Source organism: Impatiens glandulifera, chromosome 1 (assembly GCF_907164915.1).
Source record: "Impatiens glandulifera chromosome 1, dImpGla2.1, whole genome shotgun sequence".
Lineage (NCBI taxonomy): Eukaryota > Viridiplantae > Streptophyta > Magnoliopsida > Ericales > Balsaminaceae > Impatiens > Impatiens glandulifera.
In genome coordinates, this window is record NC_061862.1 from 123496251 (window position 1) to 123519633 (window position 23383).

The 23383-nt window shown below is 34.5% G+C and overlaps 1 protein-coding gene across 2 annotated transcripts; it reads right to left on the bottom strand.

Annotated features, from left to right (window-relative positions):
- Positions 1 to 1418: 1418 nt before the first annotated feature.
- LOC124919699 (copper-transporting ATPase PAA2, chloroplastic) lies at positions 1419 to 17445 on the bottom strand. Of its 2 annotated transcripts, none has more exons than XM_047460018.1 (17): positions 16674 to 17445; positions 16403 to 16480; positions 16213 to 16310; positions 16077 to 16130; positions 15295 to 15381; positions 14630 to 14716; positions 12386 to 12496; positions 11946 to 12014; positions 11638 to 11747; positions 10385 to 10490; positions 9611 to 9677; positions 8625 to 8704; positions 5700 to 6154; positions 5076 to 5250; positions 2896 to 3027; positions 1841 to 1991; positions 1419 to 1703 (listed from the first exon to the last, which is right to left on the bottom strand). In XM_047460018.1, the coding sequence occupies exons 1-17, from the start codon at positions 17314 to 17316 to the stop codon at positions 1576 to 1578; spliced, it is 2631 nt and encodes an 876-aa protein (XP_047315974.1). In that variant the 5' UTR covers positions 17317 to 17445; the 3' UTR covers positions 1419 to 1575. The 2 variants fall into 2 exon arrangements, with proteins under 2 accessions (XP_047315974.1, XP_047315973.1); XM_047460017.1 differs by having other exon boundaries at positions 14630 to 14794; positions 16674 to 17444.
- Between the last annotated feature and the right edge of the window lie 5938 nt (positions 17446 to 23383).

The window sequence follows — 23383 nt, forward strand, 5'->3', positions numbered from 1 at the left end:
AAAGACAAATAATTAATTAATAAACTTAAAAGAATAAGTACAACAAAGTTTTAATGATGTGGTCTGAACAAAACTAAGTTGTGAAAATTGTCTTTGCGTATGTACAACTCAAAAGACGTATATATTCATACATTCTTTAAAACAAGTGCGAGCAGACGTCGCCTAACTTCATCAGATTTGTAGTCTAAAGAAGTGCACAAGCAGACGTCTTTTAAATTCATCAGACTTGTAGTCTGAAGAAGTGCGCGAGCAAACGTAGTCTGAACTTCATCAGACGTGTAGTCTGAAGAAGTGCGCGAGCAGACGTCGTTTAACATCATCAGATGTGTAGTCTGAAGAAGTGCGCAAGTAGACGTCGTCTAACTTCATCAGACTTGTAGTCTAAAGAAGTGCGCGAGTAAACGTCATCTAACTTCATCAGACTTGTAGTTTGAAGAAGTGCGCGAGCAGATGTCGTCTACCTTCATCAGACTTGTAGTTTGAAGAAGTGCGCGAGCAGATGTAGACTTCATCAGACGTGTATTCTAAAGAAGTGCACGAGAAGACGTCGTCTAACTTCATCAGCCGTGTAGTCTGAAGAAGTGCACGAGTAGACGTAGTCTGAACTTCATTGGACGTGTAGTCTAGAGAAGTGCGCAAGCAGACGTCGTCTGAACTACATAAAACTTGTTAGTCTGAAGTAGTGCACGAGCAGACGTAGTCTGAACTTCATCAGACGTGTAGTCTGAAGAAGTGCGCAAACAGACGCCTTGCTTCAGCAGCCATCTGAGAAAACGTCTGCCCTTCTGCTCAGCCCGTACGCAGCCTCTGTTATCAGTCGTCTGCCCAGTCTGCCTATCAAATTGAAATCCCACAAGTGCCACGTACTCTATATTCTTCCAATCCGTGTTGTACCTTCCCGTACATCATGTTCTAGCGAATATTCTTTAGTACAATTCGGTATACCATGATTCAACGAATTTATTCTTGAGTACCTTCTCATACACCTGGCATACATCCAATGCATAGCTGAAACATATCAAAGAAGAAGATCTGAGCATTGTATTATTTGATTTCTTTTCTAATCTATTATAACAGCCAATTAGACGCAATTTTAGAGAAAAAAATCCTCCCAAAAATTTCAATTCTAATGACAAAGGAATCCCCTTTTGTTTTTGTTTGACCATTGGATGAAGCGGCATCATTTGGCTCAAAGCGGCGTCCCTTTATTATTCCCTTTCAAAAGGCGACAACCCATATCTTTTGAATTTACTTTGTGCATTGAACTCTGCATGGAGCTCATTTTAATGATCAACTTTACATGATCCAACCCACTTAAAAATAAAATAAAACATAAACTCAATTCTTTTCACACCCTATTTTTTTTATTAATGTGGTGATTACAATTATTAAAGATATGTTTTATTTGATTTATATCATCAATCATTTCCTTTCTTGTATAGGCAAGCAATAAGAATGATTACAAGCATAAGAAAACCTACAGAATACTGTCTGTTCTAAATCCATCAGCTATCAAGCCCTTTTTTCTTTGTATTTTCCAGCTGCAATTGTAGTGAGGTATTCTTTCTAGGGCTTTCAATTGGGATAAACATTTTTTTGTTCTTCTATTCTCCCTTTCCCTAGTTCTCTCTTATTAGAGCCATGAAGCTGCAATAGTAGTGAGTTTGTAACAACAAGTATTGAGCTGAGTGCCATCAACCCGCCTGAAAAAATAAATCAAGATTGTAAGGAACCATAAAAACCGCTTTGTTTAGCTTCCAGAGGAGACAAGTATTATTAGATTGTATGTAAGCACATGATAGTAGTATTTGCTTTCAAATATGTATGGTTGGGAACTTACCTGAAAGTGAGGGCGTCATGGCAAAATCAAAATGGGGAAGCAGCAAGCCAGCAGCAATAGGGATGGAAACAACATTATATGCAACTGCCCATAACAGATTCTGATGGACTTTAGCCATTGTTGCTTGTGACAGTTCGATAACATCCACAACCTTTGGGGAATGAATTCAAACAGAGATTTTTAGGATTGAAAAATAACGCAAATCGCAAAGTAATCAGCATACTGCTTAAATCACAATGGATGCTAATATCATTTAACTAAGCCTTAATATATATATTAAGAGGAATGCTTGTGAATGCAAATTATATTACAAGAATGTCCACAAACCTCCATATATGTATGGGCTGAATAATAACACTTGCTTGAAACTTTTGGCGTAAAGATGAAGAATAGAGAGAACCACATAATATACTACTTAAATTGAACTCCCAATGGGTGACCAGGTGTTTGGGGAAAGTTTTGAGATCAAGATCTCTTATGAACTGAGTCATAATTTGCATGTTTGAAATTAAATTAGCCTAATTTGAGTTCATAATGAAAAAGTAGCATAATACACTATGTAGTTTGGGAATGGTTACCAAAAAAGGAGTTTTAAATGATTTGAGTTTTTCAAATTTCAATCTGCTTTTTTTTCGAGTTTGATTTGTTTGTGTTGAATTTGTGCAGTGATACCAGCCTGTGGGCTGTAGGGTTAGCGCTGTTTTAGTTTTGTGTTTTTTGAGTTTGAAATGTCGGTTAATTTATTTTTGAATGATTAGACTTTGTATGATTTTTTTAATGTTTGTATATTTGTGTTTGATGGTTTTCTAAATGTTTTTTTTTTGTTAGACGATGATTTTAACATGTAAGCAGACGAATTTATATTTTTTAAAAGGTACCTTAGAAAAAGAACAGCTTTCTAATCTTCCAACCAAAATGATACAAAAACTAATAGATGGTTTACATCAATTTCCCAACAATGAAATGTAGTCAATAATTGATTATGGACAGTATTAAAGTAAAAGAATGGAAAACATTTGCATGATTTGCTTCTCAAGTAAGACCAAAGAATTTACCTGGGATAGTCTGTTACCAAGGAGTATGACAGATGCTGCATTTGATGCAGCATTTTCTTGTGTTTCATTTTGCAAAGAGATTCCAACATCAGCAAGAGCCAAAGATGGTGCGTCATTGATTCCATCACCCACCTTTTCAGTAACAAAAAAGTTAGTGCAGCATAATCTTTGATAGGAAAACTCTCTTTTGCATCAATCAAACTGAAACTTTCAAGAATTAACAGTGTTGTTTTGGGAAAGGGTGTTGTGGGTACTAAACACATGCTGTGGTAGTGTGTGATTTGAATGAGCAAATATCTTTCTGCATGAATGAATAGTAGCTATTCCTTGCAACCATTTGTTGCATGGCATAAATCAAAGGAATGGTATATTTAAGAATATTGTCCTACATAATAGAACGTTATTTTCTTTTCTTTTGCTATATAATAGAACATTTCATCATCTTATAATATATCACAAATAATAAAATTCAAATAAAATACAATAATATATGATTGTCCCTATTCATATTATGTTGAAATATGAATCAGATGTCATAATTTTAGGAACATACAGAAAAGCATGAGAATAAACATTGCAGATTATTAATAGTACTCCCATGAAAATTTAGGAGGATGAACAAAAATGAAGAAAAGGTACCCAGCAACTGAAGGTAAAATTGATTCAAAAGGCTTGAAGATTAAAGTGGCAAAACATGCTTCACAACATAGAGAGATCAACAGCCATGGATGATGACCAAAAAGAGCACCCAAATGAGTGGGTAAGTTGTGGGACTAGCCAAGAGTTAACATCTAGACTAGCCAACATTTTTATTTCATCACTCACCCTCAATCTAGGCGATAGATTTGTACCCAGAAGAGGAGGCCCGTAAGAATATGATTCAACTTAAATGGGGGTGGTTTTGTGGACCTTTTGGGTGACAACACTAGAGTGCTTGTGATTTGATTGCCAAAATCAAGTTAGATGCGCATATGAGGGATGCACATGTTTTCTTTCGGATGTGAATCTGATAACAATCTGGAATTTTTTTGTATTTTCTACTGAACTTTGTTGGATTTAGTCTCTTATTGATTAACTTTGTGTTCCAAAGTTCTCTCCACCGATGCTATGGTTTGACAATATTAGAGAAGACATTTTAGCAGCAAATCTAGTACTTCATGCTTGGACTAAAGATATAGAAATTGATTTTCACTTTTTCATGAACGTGAAGAAAAATCTTGTATCATCCAATATATTGTCATTAAATATCAAATTGTTGATATTCCTACCAATGGTCTCTCATTTGATAAGTTTGCTCGTCTTTGTGACAAGCCTGCGGTTGTGGTTCACCGTTTTGTTTGACAAGGATGTTAAAGATACTGAAGATGTGGTATGGGCTCACTCACACGAGAATTCAGATGTTAAAGATACTAAAGATGTGACAAGCTTGCGGTTGTGCACTAGATCTTTCAGCTGCAAGTTTGAAGGATTATAAGATTTGAATAAAAGAAAAACCACTGAATTTTATGTTCATTTATTTTCAAAGATTTCTTTATATATTGTTTAAGAACTCTCTTCTTAAATTAATTCATTGAATAACAAACTGACCTACGGAAAACAATAAGCCTAGGGTTTCTTCTTCCTACTCTCTACTCTCTAATTCTCTATTATTATTGACTCTCTATAACAACCTTGCAGCTCCTCTAACCCCCCCCTTGGTTATTGCAGGTATATGGCACCCCTCTCCAGCTGCTTTGGCTTGCTCTTCATAATTAGTATCATGGGCCTTGTCATTCATCCCAACAGACTTGAGTCTTTCATTCAGACTACAAATCAACCCGCTGGTTAAAAGACCATGATACCTACATAGCATAGAGAATCCTGATTGCATCTGGTATCAGAGGGGTAAGACTTTATTTCATTTCCAATTTTGAATCATGTCTAGTTATGAGGTTCCAGTAGACAGATCACTACAGATTATATGCCCCTTTGAAAGCTCCTCACGAATTCATTCTTTGTATTAATGAAAAAATCACCTTAAAAAAAACATAACCTCAAACTCAAGAGAAGAAACAATAAATTTGGTCAACTATTAGACTCTTAACTTTGTGCATTATAATTAGAAAGTTTCCATTTTGCACCACAAAATGAGGTGGAGAACTATAACAATTCTTTGTTCAAATATAATAAAGAGAAATTACCATTGCAACACGATGACCTGAACCCTGAAAAGTTGATATAATACCGCATTTCTGCTGTGGCGTCAAAGATGCATATACAAATTCGCTCCTTATTCCAACGGACTTTGCGATTGCTGCAACTGCCTCTTCCCTGTCTCCTGATAAAATAACCATCCTAATGCCCTTCTGGTGAAGCCTTTTCGACATTAAAGTTAAGTAAAAGTAAGATCAGATCATGGAAAGAGATAGAAAGAAAGCAGTATCTATATCTATGGTATTCCCTTAGCTTTACTATAGAGAAGATATAAGAAACTAAATAGTCCAGGACTTATATCATGCATATCTATATTTAGACATGGTATATAATGTAGAACACTGTACTAGATTTCATTTCATAAGCTGGAATTATCTTATAAATAACAAAAATAGTATTGCCAAAAAGACGTCAACGAGCATGATAAAAATAAGAATGGAGCTTTCATTCTCCAGTTTCCTTCATAATGTTGTTGTAACCTGCAGGTATGACCAACTCCTAAATTTTCTTAACTTTCTTTGGTTTAATACAGCATCTAGAGAATGTAAATAAGAGAATAGTGCATCATTTTACAATGAGAATTGTAGATTATTTGTTTTAAAAAAAGGTACCTGTTTACAGTATGCACGGCATCATCACGTAAATTATCAGATATTGCAATAGCACCAAGAATGCCTTCCCCTTCACGTCCAATGTACACAACAGTTTTAGAATGAAATGATGCAGTTTCTTGAATGGAAGACTGATGCTCCAAAATCTCTTCCAGGTGTTTTAGCTCTGCGGAATCTATCTTTTGATGAAAATGGTTGTGAACCCAGTGGAACGAACCAACCACAACCAAACGCCCATCTACTTCTGCCAATGAACCAAACCCTGGTTCTGTTAGCTGTCCTTTTGTAATAGGGATTGTGAGATTCAGAGATTCTGCTTTGGCTACAATCGCCCTGGCAAGTGGATGTGATGCGGTCTTCTCAACAGCAGCAGCAATCTGAATAATTTCTGATTTGTCATGACCAAAAGTTGCCACAGCACAAACAGAAGGTTTACCTTCTGTTAGAGTCCCTGTCTGAAATTGAAAAATGAAATGTATAGTTATTCTCCAAGAATTTTAATGGTTAATCATGCAGAACTGATAAATTTCCTCATTCAAATGTTGAAACATTATGATATGGCAACTGAAATAAATTACTATACCAGAAATTATTGAGCAATCATTCATTGGTTACCATTTAAATATATGAGCCATAAAAGTAATATTAATTAGGAGATTGTTTGATGTAGGGTTATTTGGATTATTTGGAAAAAATAAATCTGGATTGATGAAAGAAGTAGGGTTATTGGGGTTATTTTGGTGAAATGACCAAAACATTTTTTTATATTTTTAATGTTTTAAAATGTTAAAAAAAAAAAATCAAGGATTGGTATTTTATCATTTTGATTGATGAATTGAGTGATTTTTTAAAAAGAAATGATTGATGATGTGATACAGAGATTAATCTAAATAAATCTAGATCAAACAGGCTCCTGTACAAAAGAGTGTATATCTTCATTAACTATTTTAATTTTAACAGATTTACCATTGTATTAGTTACCAATGTATTAGTTAGAGAGTGACACTACAGGGAGAAATACACAAACTTCTGTTTAACCTACGTAATGTTCCTCGTCGGTTGAGTTTGGTGCGACAGTTGGAGTCTATTCTCTTGAGTTCATGTGGTAATCATGGTAATGAACGAGTCATACTGGTTACCATGAGGAATGGGAGAGATCGTTGGGTAATGTGGCATCTAATTAAGTTTTGATTGTTGAGTCAGCTCTTGACTATACTCGAGCATGATATATTTAATAAAAAAAAAGCCAGTAAACATGTTGCATGAATGCATAGACTTTCAACCTCCGCCAATGTGTATACTCCAACGTACTTGAGTCTCCGTAGATCTTCTTCCTCTTCCTAACATTCAGTCACACTCCACCAAGATAGCTCAGTGGTAAAAGTCGGCTTACAAGACCAAAAGGTCACGGGTTTAATTCCATCTGGAAACGCTTTGAGTTTAAGCGGGGACATGGTTGTGGGGTGTCATGCTACTTCTCCTTTAATTCCAAAAAAAAACTCAGTCACTCTCACCCTCTTCTTCTTTTAATTTTGCTAAATCCAGTTTCCATTTTTTCATCCCCTCTGTATTAAAATTCTAGTTCATTTTTTTACTATTTCATCTCTTTCTGTGTGAATATTCAATGAGAACGCACTTAGAAAACAATGGAGCTAGGCAATCTAGGGATATTGCAAATTCAATGCTCATTTGTTTCTTTCTATTGACTTAAAATTATTGTTTATAGAGAGAAAAACGGTCCAATGTGAGCCGAGCGATGGGCTTCCTTTCCTCATCAATATCATGCCATTGTTAGAAGAGAAAAACAAACCAAGTCTTAGTTGTGCCATCTAACTTAGAGCCAAATTAAGCAGCCTAATACAATTTTAGACTAAATACAATCTAGGGATGTTGCAAATTCATTGCTCATTTGTTTCTTTCTATTGACTTAAAATTATTGTTTATAGAGAGAAAAACAGTCCAATGTGAGCCGAGCAATGGGCTTCCTTTCCTAGTCAATATTATGTCATTGTTAGAAGAGAAGGAAAAAGACAAAGCAAGTCTTAGATATGCCATCTAACTTATGGCCAAATTCAGCAGCCTAATACAATTTTAGACTAAATTATCCTTTTAGCAAAAAACATTTTGTTTCCGACTTTGGAAGGAATACCTCTTCTTCCCTGTCCATCGCTTGCTAGCAAATTTCTTTCGTCATCTTCTCTGTTCATCGCAACATATTTCTGAAGTTGTGTCTCTTTGTCCGCATATGAAAACTCTCTCAATGGTAGGTTAGTGCTACATCAACCAACTTTCTCTCTTTGAATCTATTACTACCAAAGGCAAAGGCATCGTAGTGGAACTCTCTAGTGTGTCTCAAGTAAATAGTGAAGTGTTTCAAATCAGGCCCTCTCTCTCTCACACATTGTTTGATGAGTTCTAAGCTCATATGCCTTCTCTAAGAACAGACTTAATCAAGTCTAGGCTGTCTAGCAGGCTTTCTAACTTTGAACTGAATCAAGTCACTCATGAGTATATTCTCAAATGATCACCTTCAACTATGTTTGTTTGAGTCCTTTAGGAGTACATACAGTTATAGTTCTGACCACTAGCAATCAAAGTTAAGAGTTAAGAGATCTTGATTGAGGGAAGTTTAAAAAATTAGGCGTAACTTATTATTTTATTTAACATTTGTATATATAGGTCTAACCTATTATTTGAATGCTACAACAAAATCATCAATCCTTCACAAAAAAAATAATAAAATATAAAACAACTAGTATAAGGATTAGTCTACTCTAATTGAAATAGTTCTTGGGAAAATACGTTAGTTTGTCAAATTGTTTTAACTTTTGAGAAATTTAAAATACTTCATTAAATAATTTATAACCATGTATATATTCTAGAATTTATACCACACTTTCCTTAACTCATTTACTATAGATGTACCTTGTCTAAAGCAATAACATCTACACAAGCCAAACGCTCCAACATGTCTCCCCCTCGCATGAGAAGTCCTTGCTTAGCTCCTATATATCATATAGCAAATATCATTAGCATGTTTAGCTTGCATTAAGCATGGATATCAAAAGAAGATAAAATCTCTTTAGATAGTAATCATGGGAAGTTGGAAAAATATAAATTACACGACTCCATGCATTAAGATATGTGGTCCCAATTTCTTAGCACAAAACTGCATTCAGTCTCTTATTCACACCAAGATTCTAAGCCTCCACCTCAAGTCCTCTGGTGCAAAATACCCCCCAATATAATGAAGGGACAATAAGCATTGTTTTCATATACATGCTACAACCTTTCTTTTGGAGGCTACCTAAGACATCTGTATGACAGGCATGTGATACTAAATCTAAATCAGATCTTGGAAGATGGCGCTGAAGAAGCTCAGTTTTTTACTTTGATACACATTGTTCATTTTCACATGACCTGAAACATGAACGTCAAACTAGTACTGCTACTTCACATTAGATACTGTGTCATTCACCTCCTATGACATTTTTATTGCTCCATGTATTTAGCTCTTATACCTAATAAAGGTATTTATTGCTCTGACATCTCTATGACTATTTTTGAACAAATGATATTGTGTAAATGTAAGAAAATCTTGCCTGAATTGGGTAAAAACTTCTTATTTAATGCAATACATCCCTGTGATATTTGCAAACAGTGATGATGAGTTTTCTCATAATTGGTATAGAAAGTTGATATACATGATGTATCCAAAGTGTTCAAACCTTTTAATTCAGGCTATTTCCTTGTAAGTAAACATTAATAAGCATATTATAGGAAAAATATGAAACTGCAAATTTTCAATAAACATTAAAAGTGGAATTAACACCTTTATACCTTGGACACTAGTTTTTTTTCATGAAAAATATTGCCAAGGAAACTGGAAATTGCAAAACTTCAATATTTACCAAGAGATATGCCAACTAAGATTGCTGTAGGTGTAGCAAGACCCAGTGCACATGGGCAGGAAACTACCTGGAAAAGACCAATTCCATCCAGAAAAAATGAGTCCTTTCAAAGTTTCTAGCAAGTTTGCAAAGGTAAGACTGATTATATGAAAAGTTAATAACATTAAAAGATATCAAGTAATGAATTCTACTTGTTTGTTGCCTCATATTCCGGGTGGTCTTAGTTCACCTTGGGGCTTCCCCCATGACATAATAAAGTTCATACCTTTCATGGACATTTTAGTTACATTTTCCAAATTTGAATACTGACCAGACACCTATAAGGAAACATGTCATCAATGATATCTATATAAACTCTTATCACAGAATTCATAAAAAAGAATGCATTATATGACCATTCGTTATTTATATTAAGACACATTTTTATTTTTATTTTTTTTAAGAATGTGTACGAAATGTGATTTAATTTTGTTATAGGATTTAAGTATGATTTACATCATTGATTGTAGGATTTTGGTGAAGTAGAAGATAATACGAGAAAAAATCTAAGCTTAATACTTGTTACTGAAACTAATCACAATCACATAATTAGCATATATACAGCCTTTATTTCTATACCATAATAAATACAATTTAAATCAAATAATATCTAATCTTCTAGTTGCCATCAAATCTGCAATAAAATCATGAATAACCGATGCCTTCCATGTGAAAAGATTTGCTAAAATAAATACACTTATCCAAGTTTCAATGGTTCACTAGTTTGCCATTTACCAAGACATCCACTGCAAGTTTCAAGCTCAGGAGTAGTGTACTTCCATCAGGCCCGGCAATATCATTTAGTAGTACATCTGGAAAAATGTGTGTGCCAAAAGAGTACCTTGAAGAAAACAAGTGACAAGATAATTATTAATAACATAATACTATAAAAAAGATATATATATATTGACCATCAAATTTTTTTAAGTCAATTAAAAATATACTTCACTAATTGCATTAACAAATAAGAGACATTGTTTTTAATAAATGAAAATATGATACATTTAGAGTTTCAACGTCACTTATAAAATATTATTATAGATCAAAAAAATTAATTATGACAAAATGTAACAAAAAAATAAATTATTTTTTTAAATTAAGTGGTTTATAAAAAAAGAGTGAAGGGAACATAATAAACATTAATTAATAAAATAAAAATTAACATATTATGCAATGAGATAAACAAAATGTTAAATTGGATTATCCAACCATACACAATCCAATCCAAATTCAATCCGTATTAATCAATAGAATGATTTGGATGACGGATTGGATAAATATAATTTAGACTTAATATAGATCGGGTAAAACAGATCGAATGTAACCATTTGCTCACCCCTAGTTCAAGCCTTCATGACAATTTAAAAATAAGATTAGTTATTGTTTAAAATTTGTGTAACACATGTGTGTCTTTTGTTCTATATAATATTGCTACTATTATCATCATTATTAATCATAAATGAAATGGACTAACATGATTAATGCATATTACATGTTAAAATAGTTAAGGCTAAGGCACTTATATAACAGCCAAACAGTAAGGGAGATGACTGATCAATTTGTTAACTCTTTCAGGTTAATTCCTATTATCTCTCTACTTTCACTTTAACCTCACCTATTCAATTCTAATATCTTCTATCGAATTGCAGGTTCTGCAATCGATCTCATCTTCTCTACTCATCTAAATCTTCAACCTACCAGAAGTTACTAAGGTACTGTCCTAATCTTGAACTACATATTATAGAAGTATAATTCAGACTATACCAGTCAGCAGTTGCACATGATTGACTGTGGAACCACCATGAGATGAGAAAAACATGTTTTGGATTTGGGCAGGAATGTTTGTATGCATACATAATACAAGGTAGGTGTGTCTATTTGGCAAACAAATATAAATTATCTATGCTTGTGAAAATTTGACCGTCATTTTCATTCGATGTCAAAAGTTAAAATGCCCTGACCTCAAGGAATCTAACAAAGGTTCATACCAGAAGGCAAATGTTGCTGCAGATAAAGTCATTACACTGTACACAAATGGCCCAGCAATCATATCTGCTAGCCTTTGAATAGGTGCTTCCCGACCCTGAGCATCTTCAACCTAAGAATCCCATGGAATAAATTCTAGAATATTATAGAGAAAACAAAGGACACCAGAAGTACAATTTGTTATTTATTTCTCCATAACAGTTAAATATAAGATTCAAATATTCAGCAAAGTATTTCACGTCCATGTTTACTGATTAAGCATCTTTGACATTTATGCCACATGCGATTCATTTAATGGTCAATTTCTTACCATGCGAACTATCTTTGATATTGTTGAGTTGGAGCCAGTCGAAGTTGCTTCAATTCTAAGAGGACCGCCCTGGGATAGGGAAGAAACACAAGGGTCATACTTCATAACATTCATGATTGCGAACACAGAATGCATCAAATTTGAATGACAGTTGTCCAAGAACAAAGTGATGAAGGAAGTACAAAAGATAAAAAAAAATAAAGATATGGCATTGGCTCAAGACATAACAGAAATGTTGTGTATGTTGATAATGTTACATGCAAACAATAAAAAAAAAATGCATAGTTTGATTTGTTAGGGAAAAGATTCTGTGTTAACATAGAAGTGCAAACTCTTTTCACAAAGAAATGATAAATTCAATCTAGTGGTAACATGGATTTCTAGATCTGGGGACTTCAGATTGTTAACATCTGAAAAGTGTAAGGATTACTGATACATACCCAGTTCACAGTACCAGCTGAAACAGCAAGGTTTTTTTCCTTAAAAACTGGAAGTGATTCTCCTGTAAGCATGGATTCATCAACAACACTTCGTCCCGCAACAACCTTCCCCTGTAAAGCCAGCTTATATGTTGTTATAATGAGCAGATACTGTGTTATATTACACATCTTAGAGTTAACATGTAATTCATGATAACTATTATATCCAAGCTTAATACACCTTTTCAACAAAAAATTTTGACATGCAAAGTTTGCATAGCTTCATATATAGAGTGAAATTTCTCTGGGTAAAATATGCTTGGAGAAATGACTAAATCAACCCTCTACTTTAGTTTAATTTGGAAATTCATCATCAAGCTTAGTTTCGTTTGAATCCAAACCGTCTATAGAATATGTGCAAATGTGCAAGAGATTTTATTGAGATATATGTTTGAATCTTATAAATATGATTTGATTTGATTGTTCTCAATTACTCCCATTTCATATGAATCTTTCTTGGTTATTCATTGTTTCATGAGGGTTCTACAAATGATACTCATTTTCACAAAGAAGTTCAACAATACTATGAAGTATGAATGTAGTCTTCTTCGAACAACATCCATATTATTCTAATTCCGAAGGAAAAATTAGAGTTTATATTATCAACCAATCTTGGACCAAACCTCGACATCATTGCACTGCCTTCTCCTATTTATTCAATTCCACCATCACCGGATGAGTCTTCTCTCATTCATATAACTATGTTACCCTCTACACAATCATGAATATTCTATGGATGAGAATATTGGGTTAAGCACATAGCCCGCAAACACACTTAACCAATGGCTTTCAGGAAAAGTGTTATGTGCTTACACTATGCATCTTATATCTTCTATAAGGGGTTGTTAGAAAATTATGTAGCATGTGTCACCGCTTCGAAAACCTCACACAATGACACTATTAATGAACCTCTCAATCACTTTGAGTTGAGGAAAGTTAAAATGAGGAAGTTAGTGCACTACTGAAGAATAAAACATGGTCCATATGTGAACTGTGAACTAGCAAAGGAGAAAAGAAAAAGGGAAAAAGAGAGGTTTTTGGATGCAAATGAATTTTCAAAGTTAAATACAAGGTTGATGGAACCATCAACCATTAAACAACTAAAAATAAAACTTGTAGTCAAAGAATTCTCACAAAATGATGACCCCCTTTAATCAGATAGTTCTTAGTGAGAATCAAACCTAAGACCTTTGATCTATAAGGTAAGACACATTGTCACTTGAGCTACATGGTGTGTCACTTGAGCTACATGGTGTGTCACTTGAGCTACATGGTGGGTGGATTCTGACAATCTTATGACACCCACTTACAAGAAACATTTGCTCGAGTGGTACAGCTCAACACATTCATAATATTGTTCTCCTTGGTTGCAAATAAAGACGCCCACATTCATCATCTTGATTTGAATAATGCCTTCCTTAATGAAAATTTGGAAGAAGTATACATATGGAAACTCCCTCTGGTATAGATAGATTTACACATCAACAAAGTACTTTGTCTCTCACTTTGATGATTTTAAGAAAAAAATAAACATGAAAAACATCAATCATAAATAAATTTAATTCAAGCCTTATATGGTGTTCAATATATGTTGACCATATTCTCATGCATAATAAATCTATACATTTACAACATAAAAAATAAGTATAAATAGGAAAAAAAAATATGTCAATGTTGAAGGATGTAATTGCTCAGTTTCCATTCTGGAGACAACTTTCTTATACAATCATAATGATTGATACGTTAAAAAGAATGGAACAAACAAGGATGAGAGAAGATTGGCTTGGGTGGTTAAAGACAATTCTTAGCTCCTGTATATATCCTTCCACATTTGATTAGCAAGATCTACAGGATACAAACACTCTTTTTCTCTTGTTTGGTTTATATTTGGCTTCGATGGAGATATAAAATTTGCAAACTTATAGGATAAACTGTTACACCAAGTTACTCCATATCTCTACTGCCAGCTGCAAACAAGTACATCAGATAATAAAATATAATTTTTTGCGACGAGTTCAGAGTGAGAACAATTACAATAACGAAAGTTATATATGAACATTACAATCATTATAGGAGTCATGAGTTTGGCATTCCATGTGATGTTATTCATGTATCGCAATAATTAAGAGCCATCATAAACATTGGAGCACCAAAATCATAGAACTTAGTGCTGAGAAATTATTAGAATAAAACACAATTGCTTACATCAACGGGTATTGTCTCTCCAGGTAAAATCAGCACCGAATCTCCGATTCGTATATCATCAATTGAAACATTAACACAAACAGCATCCTTGCAAATCACATTGTCAGCAGCAGAGTCACTGTCAGATGGAGTAATCACAAGTCGCGACTGGGTGGATATGAGTGACTGCAAAAGCACATGTTACTAGAACATCCAATGAAGGATTTGAGGCAACATTCTTTTAATAGTCTTTCTAAAATAGAATGAAAATATGGAATAGACGCTCTTAATGTTACTAATATTCAAACAAATGAAAAGGATTAGCACTTGTAAGATTCAAAAAGCACACAAGAATGGTTAGGGAGGAGGTAGGTGATACAAAGTAGGGTTTCTTAATAGTAAATGGTCAATGGTTGTGGGCCAACCGGCCAAGCCTAAACAAATAATAAGAAGATTGACTAGATAAAACTAGTATAAATAGTGGAATATAAGTACTGAAATGGTGTAAATTGTAATTGATTTGGTCAAGTTGTTTCTCTCTTTCATCTCAAGGATTCTTCAATTTTCTTAATCCTAGGATTCTCTCCCCTATATCACTAGGGTTCATATATGTAAGAAAAAATTGAATGAACAATCAAAATAGAAAAATGGGATTAACACTAGTAAGAGGACACAGTATTACTTACCAAAAGTTCGTTCATATCGCTAGAAGCTTTAATCCTTGCCTTTTCTTCCAGGGAACGTCCAAGAAGTACAAAGCCAAGAAGCATTACCTGCATGCTAGAAACCAGTTAAAGCTCACGATTAATTTAAACCAATCAACTGAAGGCTAGTAACATATTCCTTAAGAAGATGTAACTGGCATAATAATAGTGTAAAGAGTTCTCTAGTTCACATATGATAATAGTAAACCACTCTTTATACTATTATTATACACATTGATATTGGCCACTGGATTTGATCAAAATGCACTGCTAGAGTGTCGACTAATATTATCATACAACCCTATACTATTATTAATTACCGTACTACCCTGAATATATTGTACTACTACCGTTAGACATAGAGCAAGCAAGATTGATAGGAAGGTAGAACTAAACAAATCAGAAGAAATGTCTAATTGTAGAAATATAAAACTGTGTTTGTGTGTGAAAGAGTGAGATCTCGCTTGGAAATTAATGCGGCAATTGACATCTTTAGCTCTCTTTATATTCATTAGTTGACATCTCTCTTTGTGTCCAAGAACTTTAAGGAAGAATGAAGTGAACAGCGATGTATGAATTTTTTCTTTTTCCTGATATAAAACAAGATAACAATCTTCAATTTAAAATTTCCGGACATTTCGTAATTGAAGAATGTTCTAACTGAGTGACAAATGTTCTTTTTCTGCTAATGCATCAACTGGAACAGTAGCCGCCAAATCAAGTAATAGATGTATTTTGAAGAGGGGTAAAGTAACACATATTACCGGTTCATCAAAGAAAGAAGCATCCCATTCAAGTTCAGGATTGAGAAGTGACACCTGCAAAACAACTCATTAACAACGCAATACTTAAAAAAGCAGAAACAAACAAAGCCAAATCACATGATTACACAAGCCTCACCGCACTGATAACAAAGGCAGCAAGAGAACCAAATCCCACTAAAGAATTCATATTTGGCGAGTTCTTCATGAATGCCTTCATTCCATCGAAAATCAAGTCTGCAAGATCACTTCATACGTGTAAGAAATTGTTACGTTAAATAACTAAAGAAACAAGCACTAATTAGAAAATAAAACACTATTTAAATTACCTCGGCCTGGCCCAAGCAGAGCCCCAAAAGCCAAAGCACCTTTTATATATGAATTGTGAAGTATCTCCAAGAAGGTTCCTAGAGAATTTGACAGAGCCACGATGACTTTAGCAATTTGTCACCATCAAAGCAAAGATCGTTTACGAATAATTAATAACAATTGCTGAAGGCCCCAGCAAAAGAAGTAAATGACAGCAATGGCTACAGATTTTCAGATGCTGCAGTAACTATACGTTCAAAACAAATTACAATTAGCATTAATATGTATTACCGTGAGCTACATGAATGCCTAGGGAATGCAATATGTGAGAAGCATGTGATCCACAACAAAGAGCCACCAAAGTCCAAGCGAAAGTTACTCTATTTCGATTCTCGGCAAGCAAACCCTCCTTTCGAGCGACCATTTCCTTCCATTTCCTGACCTTCTCCTGAACCCCTTTCCCTGAGATCCTTCGCTTGGCCGGAAAGCCAAACTCCGTCACTCTTAGAGCCAGCTCTTCACCAACAAAAGTGTCTATATCTTCAGTACCGAACGACTTCAATCGAATGGCCGCTGTTTCGGTCAACATGTTGACCACTACAGACTCTACACGGTCGTCGGCTGATAGAATCGACTTTACCCGCGACACGCAGGAGCCGCACATCATCCCTGTGACATCGAGAAGCAGCGACTCCTTTGAGTGTCGTTGACCGGATTCAGGCGATACTGAGGAGAGAGGTTTAGATTCAACAGCCTTTGCAAAGAGAATGTTGAGGGCTTTCCGACGAGAAACTGAACGGAGAAATCCATGCCGGTGTCGACTTTGATGATGTTTGTTAAAGCGTAGTGCATATGCAGTATCGTGATGGGAGTCAATTAAGGGAAGCTTGGAATGAGTATTGAAGAGAGAAATTCGCAAAATATCATTCGCCATTGCTGAAGGATCGTGCAATTGGGATGGGAGATGCAACGTTCATGATCAAACACCACAAGTCAACCACAAATCAAGATCTAAACGGATTGCTTTGCGTGTGTAGCTTATTCTACTACAGTGGTCCTGAAAATGTATGGTGTTGGTTTATTAGGGAAGGTAAATAATTTGGAAAGGAACCACACAAGAGAGACAATTAACCATATCATTCTCAACATCTCGTATTTTAAATTTATTTTCTTATCAATTCATGTTATTTCGGTTATAATACATGAATATTTAAATGTTAGGAACCAATTAGGTTAAAATATTGAAATATCAATATTTAAATGTTGGAACATGTTAAAATATCTGAAGATTATAAATCATTTTTAAAGGCGGTTTAGAAATAAACATCAAATAAATTCTTGTTGAAATATTTTTGTGGAATTATCTCAAAAAAAAACTTATTTAAAATGCATTTTCTAATTTTTTTAGAATTTTTAGAAAATGATTTGTAGACTAATAATTTCAAAAATAATTTTGAATTTTTAAAAATGGAACCAAACATGCCTGTACGACTGGAGTCCTAAGACTTGGGTCCAATTTTATCGATCGGGATCCAAAAACCATCGGTCTGGGCTCGGGTGCTCTCGGTTTGAGTACTGGAGTCTCTCGGTCAAGGTGTAAAAATATATCGGTCCTAGACTAGCCTGGGGCTAGGTTTAGGTCGAGGTGTATAAACCTCTTAGTACGGGTCTATCTCTAGGCTAAGTTCCTCGGTCATTGGTCTCGGGAGTCTCGGTCCAGGGTCAGAGATTCTTGGTCCTAGGAGTCTCGGTCCTAGATTTGGATTTCTCGGTTGTGAGCCTTGGGAGTTTCGGTTCCAAGTTGGACCTCTCGGTCCTAGGTTCGAATTATATCGGTCCTAGGTGAAATTCATCGGCCGGATTTCTCTTTCTTAGCTCAAGAACATCAGTCCTAGGTCTCGGTCTTAACTCAAGAACATTGGTCATAGGTCTCGGTCCTTGGTCTTGGTCCGGACCGAGTATCCTCGGTCCTAGGCGAAGAAGCTTCGGTCCTCAAGAACACAAGGATTCAATTTTTTAAAATTAAATGTTTTTAGCTCTGATTCTTTAATCCAAGAGCTTGGGTAGCTTTACAAAGCTCCCAGGAACATGTTCATCATCATCAAAATGTATGGATCGATCTAGATGATGATCCATTCGTTCAAAACTGTTAGTGATCAAAAATCGGGTTTTTTTATTTAAAGGCTCTTTTGAAGTGTAAGGAGTTATCCAATAACTTCCTTATACTACATATATATTTGATTGGTACCAATGTAAGAACATTGGTTGTTCTTTTTGATCAAATCAAGACTCAAAAATTTCATTTATTTTTGAAATTTTTTATTTTGATCAAATATGATCTAAATAGTTTTCCAACATCATTAAAATCGTGTTGAAAAAACTTTCTAGGTTGTGATTCGATCGAATTAACCCAAGAACAAAAACCCATTTTTTATTTATTTTTGAAATTCATATTTTGGTATTTTCTATTTATATCGATTGATCGTTTCAATCCTATCCAGATAGTTTATAAATTATTTAGGGATGAATTCTCAATCACAAAACACCTTAAACAACAAACATACAAACTTATACAATTTAAAATATAAAAATTTCAAATCCAAACTGTAAGTATGAATTAGAAGTTGATTGGACCTTACCAAGGATTGGAGAACATTCATTGATCCTTAGGGAAGCTTTCTAGATGTACAGATCCAAGTTGTAAGGCCTTAAACAGAAAATTTGAAAAATCCAAAGTTTTGAAGTTTTAATGGCAGATTTTGATTTTCTTTTATTTGAGACTTCTATGTTGGTAGGTTGGCTTCAGAATGACTTGAGGAGGGTATTTATACTCATCCTAAGTCGGTTGAGGAAGCCTAGTGGATTGAATCATCCAAAAGTCATTAATGGCTTTTAACTGTTCTTGGCTTGTAGTCGTCGGAATAGACCGTGATGAGGCTTATGGTTGTAAGGAGAACCATCATAGGGTGATCATTCTAGGCTTTGAATTAGCTCATTTGGTGGACCAATGGTCGAGTTCCAAAAAGCCAAAATCATCACAGGTTCTTCATGCTTATCAAGATGGCGTCGCGATGAAGAAGGTGATCGGAGCCAAAAACGACGTCGTTTTGATGGCGTTTGGCGTTTTGTTGGAGTTTCGTTGGCATTCCGTTAACACTCCATCTAATGGGCATTAGCTGATTCCGTGTGTCCCGGATGCGCGTGTCTTCGATTGCAGCAAGCTAGGTGGAAGCGCCTGAAGCGTTGGATGATAATTCAATGCTAATCCAACGCACGCGGTTGCGGCTTTAGCTTCTTCTTCCGGTTTTGGCTACACCCGATTAGGAATTTATTTTTATTTTAAAACCTTAATAGTTTGTTTAAAATTGATTTTTCTTTCACCCTTTTAGAATATGATCTTTTCAAATACACAAAATATTAAAATAAATATGACAAATATTTTACTAATTTATTTTATTTTATTTATTTTTATATTTTTAGGATTTAAATAAATAATCTCTTAGATGAAATGGATAGAACAATTCATCAAAATTATTTATTTTTGTCCTTTAATTTTTTTTTAATTATTTTGAGACATTATGGGTACAACATTTATCCCAAATAATTTTATTTTGGCCTTAACTCTTAATTAATTTGATTAATTAGCACAATAATTAATCATAATTAATTGTTTTAAATAAGTTTTTGGCCATATGATTAATTATTTTGATTTTATTTATTTAAAAATAGTCTTCTTCAAGATGAATTTTCAATCCAAATTCAATAGCATAATTAAAGATAATTATTTTAATATTATAAATTGGAGTGTAGATTTTTAGTGCTTAAGAGATCATATTATGGTGGAGATGTCAAAGATATCACATGATCTTTACCCTAATTATGAATTCTTAAAGCCTATATATATACATTGTGAACGAGAAGTGTGTGACACTAAAACCTAGAACAAACATAGAGAGTTAGATTTTGTAATCATTATTATAACTTTATTGACTCGATTCTCCGAAAGTAGGACATATGACATTGTTGGTCCGAACTTGGGTAAAATTCGTGTGTCGTTATTTCGTTCTTTCTTATTTTTACGCTATTTTTCTACATTCCACTATAGTTCCTATTATTCCGCTTTAATTCTTAGGGTGATAATTTTTCACCACTAACTAGAAATTAGAGACAAGTTGGGCTAAGGTGGTCGCGGTTCAATTTTTTTGGTGAGTTTTTTTCTTGATTCGGTCAATTTTTGAAGATGTTAGATGGGTCGACTTCTAGGGTTGATATCGAGAAGTTTGATGGGACGAAGGACTTTGGGTTATGGAATATGAAGATGATGGCATCCTTAGACAACATGAGAGTTGTTAAAGCTCTCGAGGGGGAATCAGAATTACTAACCTGATGGACGCTGAGAAAACGATGGAGATGTTAGAAAGGGCTTATAACACATTGATTCTTAGTCTCAATGATAAGATGTTACGAGAGGTTGTTAGTGTCACGACGACAATAGAGGTGTGGCTTCAATTGGAGTCTTTGTATATGACTAAGACACTATTGTCTCGAGTCTATATCAAGTAGAGATTATTTATATTTAGAATGGTTGAGGGGAAGGATTTGCAAACGCATCTCGACAATTATGTAAAAATTCTCCTTGATTTCGAAAACATCGGGGAGAAATGAGGGTTCGAGACCGTCAAGCGGCAAGTTCTACGTCTAGTTAAATAGTTAAATGTGTTTGTGAGTTATATGTTAACCCCTTGTGGCCTCATTTTTTATTCCCAAAAAAAGGTTGATGTAATTATTTAAATACGCACAAACCTATGCATGTCTAGGACCGGAAGAATAATCAGTTAAAATAAAATGGTATACAACCGATTTTCAAAAGTTAAATTTATAAGTAGAGACCGTTTAAAAACGGGTACGAAGGATGAAGCGTGAAAGCCTTTTTCCCGAGTATCACCAAACTACGAACTGAAAAAAACTCTAACTAAATATACGTTTGTACACGTATGCCTTTTTATTGATTTTCAAAAATCAATTGGCGACTCTATTTCAAATGAATAATCTTTTTAATTATTTATTTTTAATTAATTTAAACAACGTATTTCTAAAAAATCAAATTATAATTTGATTACTGCATTCAAAAGCGGTTAGGAATTATTTAAAATATTTTAAAATAATGTTTTATTTTAAAAAAGATTCCTGACACACAAACCAAAGTTGAAATTCTCAAACATCGAACTTCCCTGAAACCAAAGGGTTTTCTAGGGTTACAACTTTCTAGCGACTCTGTTAGAGATTAAATGTTTAACTCAAAAACATAAATTTGGTGTTTGAAATGTTTGTATCACGTTTTCAACTTAATAGGCATGTCTTGAAAGGTACAACACCTAAGACACACATATGTTTTACCCTATTAAATGCCTATACATGTAAATGATATATCACCCTCATTTGTACTTGCAAAGAAGTACACGAATGGGATCGGTACTTCTAAACTTATGTGCAAATATTGTCAATGAGGAATGACAACTTGTACAAAACGAGTGATGTTGCGAGGGCAAAACTAGAATGTAAGGGATCAACCTCACACTTTGGCGATGAGCCATCCGATAGGACGTAGGCATTATGGAGGTGGGGGGAAATTCTCAATTGAGTTGATATTCACTAGTTTATGGCAGCAATTTTACCCCCTCCACTATCGGTGAATGATACTCTCTTATTATTCCCCTTAACACAAAAACCTAGATACTATTATCAAGCTGATTGTTTGTCGTGCCAAACTAACCAAAACCTTGTCACTACAACCTTTATGCGACTATTATATATGTGTAATCATGTATAGTCTATGTGAACATCTCAAACATGTTCCTTTTTCAAAGTAGACACATTTTTGTAAATGTTTTGAATTTACAATCACAAACAATATCAATACTAAAGGATATCGCACTGGTCCCGTGGATTGATAGGTTCCACTAAAACGAGTGGAAATATCAATCCTATGGACTAATTCTCATCATTAGGTTTATAAACTTCAAGATAAACTACACCTTCATGATTAAAATGCAAAGAAGGTGGAACCCTGTGGGACGAGTTTAGTATATGGGAGAAAGACCCATGTGCTCTACCATAGAAGAATTTTGAGCTATCCTGATGATGGACAACAAGAATATTTTGCATCTGAAACTATTTTGTATAATCAATGTCCTTGATGAAGCTCTTGCAAGAGGAATACGAATATACTAAAACAACATCCGAGACAATCCTCAAAAAGAATGTCATCAACTTCTAGAAAATGGATAAAGATGGAAATCAGGAATGGAGAAGTTCCCCTGATTATGGGTTCCTCCCTAATGACAATGACCATCATTTTGGCCTACTTATTCATAGCTCCAGCGAACGACAAGTCATCCTCCAAAATCCTAGAGGTAGCATACCACATGCGTAGAGGAAACAAAGACCCCTCCCCTCAAGTATCATTCTGGCTGAAACATTTATGGGTTTGAACGACTCGTTCTTAACCTCTACCGTGAGAAAAAGAGGCTCACCTATGATTCTCTATATCTGATTACTCTATAAACTAGGACAATTGCCACCAGTATGTCCCAAAGACATCATGTCTCCTTCACTTTAATACCAAATAACGAGGAAAGCTTCGCTTGGACATCTTGTATAGAATGCCGACGAAGTTAGGGAGTTAATTACGTGGCATCACATCAAGAAAATGACATTCATGATGGACGACAAACCCATGATCATACTTTTGGGTTTGTAATGAGTTACCTTCTACTACACCCATGATCTCTTCAAATAGTTTGGTTATGACTTCACGTCTTTTTATACAGAGACTACTTTCTCTATAGATAGGCCAATAAACCATAAGGCCTATGTAGGATATCTCGAGAAATGGAACAATACCTTCCATATCAGTATCCTAGAAAAGTGAAAGAATTACCGGACTATAATTTCGAGGAATACGTGCATGTGAAGAAAAATGAAGAAGAGGAAGTTTTCAG

Excerpts from the sequence above, each read along its gene's own strand:
- LOC124919699 (XM_047460017.1), bottom strand. The coding sequence starts at position 17,316 with ATGGCGAATGATATTTTGCGAATTTCTCTCTTCAATACTCATTCCAAG. Across the intron at positions 16,481-16,673 it reads AGGCATTCATGTAGCTCACG|GAACCTTCTTGGAGATACTT; the intron begins GTAATACATATT and ends CAAATTCTCTAG. Across the intron at positions 16,311-16,402 it reads TCTGCTTGGGCCAGGCCGAG|ACTTGATTTTCGATGGAATG; the intron begins GTAATTTAAATA and ends GTGATCTTGCAG.